Here is a 9,000-nt window from a genome sequence, read left to right as displayed (position 1 = left end):
TAAAGCAGAGCAGCAGATCAGGCAAGTGAAGTGGATTGGAGTGGCACTTAAGGAGAGTGTGAGGCTAATTCATAGCATGCCTAGAAAAAGGTTGGCCCCCACTGGCCAAAGACATCAGGAAGTTCCTGGAGAGAGACTGAATTCATGTGCAGGGATTGCTGAATTTAGGAGTTCTTGTTCGAATGACTGCCTGGGAGCCATCGCAGGTTCGTGGGCCAGGCTGGAGTCCCATGGATACCAATAAAATCAGTAACCTTCACTCCAAATTTAAGCCCCTACATGTGGCATCAGAATCTGGTCCTCTGTGTTCATGGTACAGATGGTGACTGTGGGTGCCTCACCTCTTGCGCTGGAGCGTCACTGAGCTGCCGAACGAAGCAGCTTGTGCAATGATGTTTATTCAGGTGTATTTTCCTACAGGGGTCATGATAACCTAACAGCTAAACATATCAATCACACTGAATAGACGTCGTCCCACCTTCTGGGGTAGGCTTCGCATGAGCCAGAGTCAGCCTCGGCTTGGCACCACCTTGCCCCTCACCTGAATCCTGGAATGATCAGCGTCAGGATCATGAAGTCGTTATCAGAGGCTCCTGCTGCTGTGTAGATATAGTCGCTGGCCACCTCCCACCCTGTAACAGCAGACACGGGAATTAGATACAATGCAGCTCAGAAGGGCTTGTCTTACAACGACTTCCAATTGCTACCTGAAGCGAGCCAGAAATGCACATGGCATTTTACTAAGCAGAACACAGCCGAGGGCCTCATGCCCCTGAGTTTGTCTCTGGAGTCATCATTTACACTTGTCTTCACTGGAGAAAAAAAACTGCTACTTGTGTAAGTGCTGGAAGTATTCCGATCTGACACCTGCTTTGCACCTTTGTTCCCCAGAGGCTTTTAGCTGGTAGGGGCAGGATTCAGTACTGCTTGAGGGTCAACTTCTTGTCTTCTATTAGCTGATGGCTGTGCATGGATTTGTCTACATTACAGGGCTGCTGCTCCCACAGCTTTGTTGGCACCACTACAGCAGCATAGCTAATGGAAATACAGCGTATGGTGGCAGAAGGGTTTTTTTGGCTGGCTTCGAGATGCCATGACAGAATTTCTACTGGCAGAAGCTCTTGTCCGTTGGCAGAGCTGTGTCCATGGTAGGGGTTTTGGTAGCAGGGCTATTTTGGCTGTGGGGGGTGAGTTTTCCACTTCCCTAGCTGACACAGCTCTGCTGACAAAACTCTGTGTAGACCAAGCGCAGCTCAGCTACATCTAGAAGTTATACTAATGTAACTATACCGCTTGAGTTAGAGCAGCATACAACCTGTCTAATGTGGACACTGCCATGCCAGTGCAAAAGGGGCTTACACTGAAACAACTATTTTTGTATAGGAAAGAGAACAAGATTTTGTTCTTTTTTGTGGGCACAGTTATACCCACACTAGACTTGTGTGGGCAGCACTATCTGGTGAGTCTCTCTCCCATCCATTAACTGTGATACGTTAGCAATTAGAGAAATCTGCATGCAAGGCAAGCTTCAAGCAACACCTGGGGCAATTTTGACTGCTGAGAGATAGAGGGACTCTACTATTTGCTGAAGTATTTTATGAATGAGATGGGAAATACTTTCAACCCCCCTTGTGGAGAGGGCAGAGTTACAGGCTCCTTGGCATATACCTGCCATCCCTTTATACTCAAAGTTGATGCCGCTGAGCACAGTTGTCTCCATATTAGCTGGCAGCGTGTTCCACCATTTATATTCCAACCCCAGCGCAGGCTCAGTTCCAGCAGGGCAGCTAATGCAGCCTAGAGATAAAAGAAAACAACAGTGGTACTGTAGGTCTGTGTTAGACTGATACTGGGTAACAACAAGCAGAGGAACCTCCCTGCACTTTGCCTAATACACCCTACAGAATAGGAACACAATTCTCTTGCAGCTTTCTTACACTCTGTGGGGTATGACCACCTTTCAGTGCTAATTATCCTCTCCCAGCTCTGATCCCATGATGCCTCCATCAATAGGCATGTGTATACAGAATGAGCCAAGAAAGAGAATGTGAAAGAGAATGGTCTATCTCAAACAGACCAAGGACTTTTCCATACTATCACCAATGGGCCCTAGGGAGGATGGGACTGAATATGCCCCACCAATTCAAGCCTGCGAATGTACTCCTGAGTCAGAAGTTGCCCATGAAGCCATTCTGGATTCAAATGAAGTACCTGCTTTCTGGCCAGCTAGAAACTGAGGGCTTCAAAGTGGGCATTAGGGACCAGAACAGAACTGCTCCATGGATAAACTTCAGGCTCTGGAGGATGTTGTTAGACTTGATTATGTCCCATCCTTCCCAGGATCCACCACTGACCTACTGCATTTATTCAAATACAGGACCATTTACCTCAGCTGGTTAGACTAGAGCATGGGGTTAATAACACTAAGGTGGCAGCTTTGACCCCCAGTTGGACTAGATAATCTCTTCAAGCCCCTTTCAGCATTACTTCATTATGAAAGCCAAGAGTATGTTTTTTTTCTTCCAGTTGCCCTGGGGAAAAAAGCCCCTCATTTTATAACTGCACACAAGGAAATCTCATTAAATATACTGTCATTAAACTGATGCCAAAAATAGCATTTGCTCAGCAATAGAAACCAACTACAAAGTTGATCAAATACAGCCAATACTGAGCATGACTATAAAACACATGGCCCACATTGAGCAAACGTGCTGATACAAGCCTATTACAAGAACAGATTAGCACAACACATCTGAATGGGACATATGGTTGTGCCCATTAAGTGCAGTCCCTCTCGCTGCCAACTCTTTTTCAAGTCATGGTGAGCCACAGCATTGCATACAATTTACCCAGAATCCCTCTGTTGGCCCTTCTCTCAGCAGAGTGCACATTATTAGTGTGGCCCCACACTTCATGAGGTGAAGCGGAACCTGCGCCTCATTTGCATATAATTTTTGGAGCATCCCGCACAAGATGTGTTGTGACGAGAACACCCAGTTCCAATCATGAGTGGGGGCTAATTAGCATATGGATCCTTTGTGGGAGTATCTGGAGTATACAAACATACTGAGCAGTGCTGAGCTGTGTGGTCACCATGGCTTGAAATACTGTTGCCTCTGGTGGGGCCTAGCCCAATGAACAATGTGGTAAGTAATAAGCTTTTGGACAAATATCATACATGGTTTGTACTATTAAAAAAATGGTGCTGCTCAAAAGCATGTTTATGAAGTACCTGTACTAAAACTTCCAGCACTTTAACAATACACACACACACACACACACGTTCTGGGTAAGCTAAGTGCATGGGTATTACATGCAAGTTGCTCTAGCCATATTTAATTTCCAGATTATGGTTTTCATAGTTTCATGGTTGGTAAGGTCGGAAGGGACCTGAGCAGATCATCAAGTCCAACCCCCTGCCCTGGGCAGAAAAGGATGCTGGGGTCAAATGACCCCGGCTAGGTGGTTGTCTAGCCTCCTTCTGAAGACCCCCAGGGTAAGAGCGAGCACCATTTTCCTTGGAAGTTGGTTCCAGCTCCTAGCCACCCTGACTGTGAAGTAGTGCCGCCTGGTATCTAGCCTGAATCTATTCTCAGTCAACTTATGGTCGTTATTCCTCGCTATTCCCAGTAGTGCTCAGGGGAACAGGGTCTCTCCCGTTCCCCACTGGTCCCCCCTGGTAAGTTTCTAGATGGCCACCAGATCCCCTCTCAGCCTTCTCTTGTGGAGGCTGAACAGGTTCAGGTCCTGTAGCCTCCACTCGTAAGGCCTGCTCTGCTGCCCCCTGATCATGCGAGTGGCCCTCCTCTGGACCCTCTCCATGTTGTCCACATCCCTCTTGAAGTGCGGCGCCCAGAACTGGACGCAGTACTCCAGCTGCGGCCTGACCAGTGCCGCGTAGAGGGGGAGGATCACCTCCTTGGACCTGCTCGAGATGCATCTGTGGATGCATGACAAGGTGCGGTTGGCCTGCCTGACTGCATCCCCACACTGCCAGCCCATGTTCATCTTGACATCAATAATGACTCCAAGATCCTTTTCTGCCTCTGCACTGACAAGAAGGGAGCTCCCCAGCCTGTAGGTATGGTGCTGGCTCCTCCTTCCCAGGCGCATCACCTTGCACTTGTCAGTATTGAATCCCATCCTGTTCTCATCTGCCCACCCCTATAACCTGTCTAGATCTAGCTGCAGCCTATTCCTCCCTTCTAGCATGCCCACTTCTCCCCACATCTTAGTGTCATCCATGAATTTGAACAGGGTGCTTTTCACCCCCTCGTCATCCAAGTCAGTGATGAAGATGTTGAACAGTGCGGGCCTGAGGACCAAGTCCTGGGGGACCCCACTGCTTACATCCCTCCAGGTCGAAAAAAACCCATCCACCACCACTCTCTGGGTGTGGCCCTCCAGCCAATTTGCAATCCTTCTGACTGTGTAGGCATCGATGCCACAGTCGCCTAATTTTTTAATTTTTTTTTCAGATCTGTTCCTTACTTCCATGTGCTCAGGGAGAACAGGGTCCGATTAAGGAGAGGGGGAAGGGGCTGCCAGGGGAAAAAGTTGGGGGGCAGTAGAGAACAAAGTATTACTTGAGCCCCCAGTTTTATTTTCCCTGCTGTAGCAGTGGGAAAGGGACAAATTCAAGGAAAACCTCCAATAATTAGATTCTACACCTGGAAAACTATAACAAATTCATACATTTTCCATACATACAATCTAATTATGGGGGGGGTGGAGGGGTGGCTTTCTATTTGAATAAAACTGCTAACAAAGGCAAGCCTGAAGTAACAAGAGCCAGTAAGTACAAGCTGAAGCTGGCTAAGTTCAGGCTAGAAATAAAACATGCAGATTTCCAGCGGGTGGGAATTAACCAGTGCGTTTGCCTATTAAGAAGTACAGCTGATTTGCTCCATCACTTGGAACCTTTAAGCCAGAACTGGGTGTCTTTCTAGGAACGATACTCTCATTGGCTCATAAACCATGGGCTTCCCATAACTTCTTGCATGGCTCTGGCTACAGGATTGGACTGGTTCTTTCTGGCATTAATGAGAAGGCAGTGGCTCACAGTGAGGGGCCAGCAAAAGCATGAGTCAGCGGTTCTCATCCCTTCCAGGGCTGGGAGCTCCTTCTCCACACTAACACACCCTGTCCAAGGCTCCCTTCCACCTGGCCATGATGAAGCCACTTTCTGCTTGCTCCTGTAGCAATATGGGAAGGACGCGGTGTCACAAACCTCTGGGAAATCCTCTGCAGGGGGTCTGACCTGCTCAGTCCCTCACACCTCGGCCCTAAGTTTGGCCCTGGAAGTCTAGATAGCAGAATGCAAGAGCGAGCAGAGAATAAACCTCCAATTGCTGCTTTCCCAGCTGGGGAGGCACTAGGGGGGATTGGAGGGGGCGGGCTATAGCTACCCCAAAATTTGCCTTAGCCCCCCATAGCCACCCCTCCCAGCGCCGCCTTTGTCCAAGCCCCACACTTCCCCCAAGGCTGCTGCCGCCACCCACCCCACATAGCTGAGCTCACCCCGCTCCCACCTGCAGCCGTGCGGCGCTCTTGGCCCAGCCCAGCCTGCGGGGCCCATGTCCCACCTTTGTCTGCGCAGCCTCCCCAATTTTCCATCTAGCCCACCTCGGTCCCACCACCAGGAAGAGGCTGGCGCTGCCCGTTTCCCAGGCACACGGTGCACGTGTTCAGCACAGCCCAGCTTTCTCCACATTTCAGGGTAAAGAACCAGGAATCAAGCTATGCTCCCACGGAGCCCAGCAGAACAAACCCAGTGGCATTACCGGACCCATTTGAGTATGCCCCGTAGGGACAGGATTCGCAGGTGCTGGAGTTGGTTTTGAAGAAGCCCGGGTTGCACGGTGGGCACTTGGTTTTCACACCAGAGGAGGGCAGGTTCACCGCATCAGGCAGATCTTCACTGCAGATTTTCGGCTCTGCCCACTTAAACATTAACTGAGTCTGGAAAGGCATAAGCAAACTCAACCTCAGCTGGCAAAAATGAGCATCTTTACCATGCAAGGCAGCTTAGGGCATCACGATAGCATAACATTGCTTTTCCCCTCCCTTGCAGCCAATGCTTTCCAAGTTAAGATAAAGCCTAACAAGACTGGGAAGTGCACTGTGCTCAAGTACAGTACCTTTCTGACAGAGAAAGGAAGAAACCCAAGACCATGTATCAGGCAGTGCCAAGAAATACAGCACAGGATTCCAGACTCCCAGAACTATGCTCTGCCCCCAGCGCAGTTGTGCACCTGAATTAACCCTGCAGTGGGGGTCTGGTCCACGACTGAAACTTGTAGTCCCTCCAGTAGCATGAGACAATAAATAAGAGCAGCAATAATGTGTCCAAATTAGAATGCAGGTATTTGCATAAATGCCTTCTACTATTACCGCTCATTCCTCTTTCCTTAAAGCAACCAGCTTCTGTATATAAGCAACATTGTACAAATACAACGGTGAACGCAGGCTAAGGATCATGATGGTGCGGGAATTGTAACTGTGCCTGTAAAGTGAGGGAATTTGCATGTGTACACAAGCCCTAGCTGTGGAATAATGAAATTGGGTAGTATGTTTTTAAATAGTCTGTGAGCCTTCTAGCAGTGCTCACTATGTTCTCCGAATCAGAAATCACGGAAACCACTGAAGCAGAAGTCTGCATGGATATGCAGACCTTGCATGTTGTGCATTGTTAAGAAATATGGATATTCAGCCCCATTGTTCTTATGGATTTCCTTCATATTGTGTATGCTGTAACAGGGAGGAAAACGCCTCAGTACTAGCTAGTTAAAGTCACTCTTGTTCAACAGGTGGATCTGCCTTCACAAGAGTGTGCCTCCAGTCTCCAGTGGCTTGTGTGAAAGACCCAGAACACACATCAGGGAAAACTGACTATCAAACTGCACGGGGAAACAGTGACACTGGCTGTATAGCTACAAGAACATAAGAACAGCCATTTACTAAGTCAGACCATAAATGCATCTAGCCCAGTATCCAGTCTCTCACACAGTGTGGATGCCAAGGAGGATAGTGAACAGGGCATGTCCAGCATGTCCCTCCACCGCCCACCAACTTCGCTCCCATTGTAGCTTCCAGCATTCAAAGGATTGGGAGTTTAGCCACAGCAAACATGCTGGGAATCTGGGGCAGAGAGGCTTGGTGGTTATTTGTAACAAGAGGCAGGTAAATGTTGCAGAAAGGGCTGTCAAGTAAACTGCACCTCTTTAATTAGCTAACGCCTCTACTATGCTTTGAACCTGGAAAGAACAGCACTGAAGAGCAGAGTGTTACAGCTGCAGTAAAATGAGGGAGCCCTGTGGTTTATCAACCCGTGTTGAAACAGCCCTGGGGACTGATAGGTACTCACCTCCCCATTACTGTCGCAGGCCGTGTGCGTGTAGAAATAATCCTTATCGGTGCAGGGAGGACGAGGCTTGCAAGTTGCTGAGCCTTGTTCTTTATCGTCAAGGAAAGGAAAGAGACCACTGTTAGAATTAAAACCCTGGAGCATCAGGGAACAGAGCCCGCGTGTGCCCATAGCAAGTGCAGTGAAAGAAGACGCCCTGGCTCTGCATTCAGAGGCGCTCTGTTTCATCTGGATATCAAGCCTTGGTTACATTTCCTGGCAGAACAGCCATCACAGAAAGCATGTGTCGAGTCCAGGTTCTGTGGAATAGCTTCTTGCTCAGTGTCTAACCCTTTGAGGATCTAATGGTGCACATTACTCAGACAGCCCCGCTTCAGGCACATTGGTTGTGTACTGTATTTTTTGTCTTCTGTTTATAAGCCTAAGGTATTGGGCTCTGGTTACCCGACTAGCTGAGCATCTTGCACTCTTTACTGCAACCTTTCTGTAGGGCAAAGCAATGTTACTACTCCCATTTTACAGATGGGAAATGGAGCTACAGAGAGGTTATGTGGCTTGCCCAAGGTCTGATGAGGAGTCTCCAGCAGAGCTGGGAATTGAACCCACTTGTCCTACAGCCATTGGACCAGTCTACCTCTGTTTTGGTACCTCACTAAAAGATGCCCAGGGCAAGTTTTCACTCTGCCCTAGAGATGAAGAATACCTTGGGGCTAAATTGTCTTGTGCACAGCACCCCTTCCCCCAGGGCTGCGCCTAAAGTTCTCTTCTGCCTACAGGAATTTCCAGGAACTATCATGACTCGGACAAAACACATCCTCTGCTCACTCACGTTCGGGGAAAGGAGTTGCGTACTGCAGCCCTGAGCAGGTGCAATCATTTTCCTCTATGCATTCAGCCAGCTGCCTTGGCCTGGCCAGTGCCTAGGGGCTGGAAAGAGACCACTGGTTCTGTCCACTCCCAGCCTCTGCCCCACGGTGATAGCAGCTCAAGTGAAGACCCTGTGCTCTGCAAAGCACCCAGCCTCAAGCTTCTGACTAGTACCCTCTGAACAGCTGCACAGGAATAAATCAGAATCTAAACCAGTGATTCTCAGTGCAAACTTTCACAAAAACTTAGAGATTTCAAATAGCGTTCAGTAGCGTTAAAGACATTCTGACCTGCTGTGGTCTTTCCGAGTTCTTTTATTGCCTTGCAATAAAAGAATTACTCTCTTTTTTCACTACAGAAAAAATAATAGAGTGAAAACTAAGAGCTGGCATTTTTCAAGGGTGACCCCCGAGTCTAAAAGTGTTGAGAATCACCAATCTAAGCAATAGGGAAATCACTGTCTCCCAAGTGGCCAATCAAGCCCATTCATATATCTGTGCTGTGCCCAGACCCTGTTCCTCCTGCCAGCTTTATCACACCATAGAGCTTTCCAGACCAGCAGGCATTTCTGCTAAATCGAGTGGAAAATGCTGCGCAATTAAGATTTGTTTCTTATAATCCAAATCTTACTAGCTCCAGCTGTGTGTAATTAGAGGCACAGAAACAGCTGGCCCTCCCTGTCATATTTATCACAGTAACTAGCATGTTATTGGGCTCCCTGTGAAGTTTAGCACCTCAGGGCTGTTTCTGCTGCCTTCTTTTTTTTT

General features: G+C 48.4%; 1 protein-coding gene across 3 annotated transcripts in view; it reads right to left on the bottom strand.

The window, feature by feature from the left end:
- KIAA1324 (KIAA1324 ortholog) overlaps positions 1-9,000 on the bottom strand; it is a 74,217-nt gene that overhangs the window by 30,199 nt on the left and 35,018 nt on the right. For all 3 annotated transcript variants that reach the window (XM_019513841.1, XM_019513842.1, XM_019513843.1), the window contains exons 8-11: positions 7,367-7,455; positions 5,784-5,961; positions 1,669-1,797; positions 542-632 (exon numbers count right to left, since the gene is read on the bottom strand). In XM_019513841.1, the coding sequence (XP_019369386.1) occupies positions 542-632; positions 1,669-1,797; positions 5,784-5,961; positions 7,367-7,455 (487 nt within the window). The remainder of the gene's footprint in view (positions 1-541; positions 633-1,668; positions 1,798-5,783; positions 5,962-7,366; positions 7,456-9,000) is intronic.

This window comes from Gavialis gangeticus, unplaced genomic scaffold, assembly GCF_001723915.1.
Source record: "Gavialis gangeticus isolate Ggan-Ray unplaced genomic scaffold, GavGan_comp1, whole genome shotgun sequence".
Taxonomy (NCBI): Eukaryota; Metazoa; Chordata; order Crocodylia; family Gavialidae; genus Gavialis; species Gavialis gangeticus.
The sequence above is the reverse complement of the archived record's forward strand: the minus strand, read 5'-3'. Positions and strand labels throughout refer to the sequence as shown.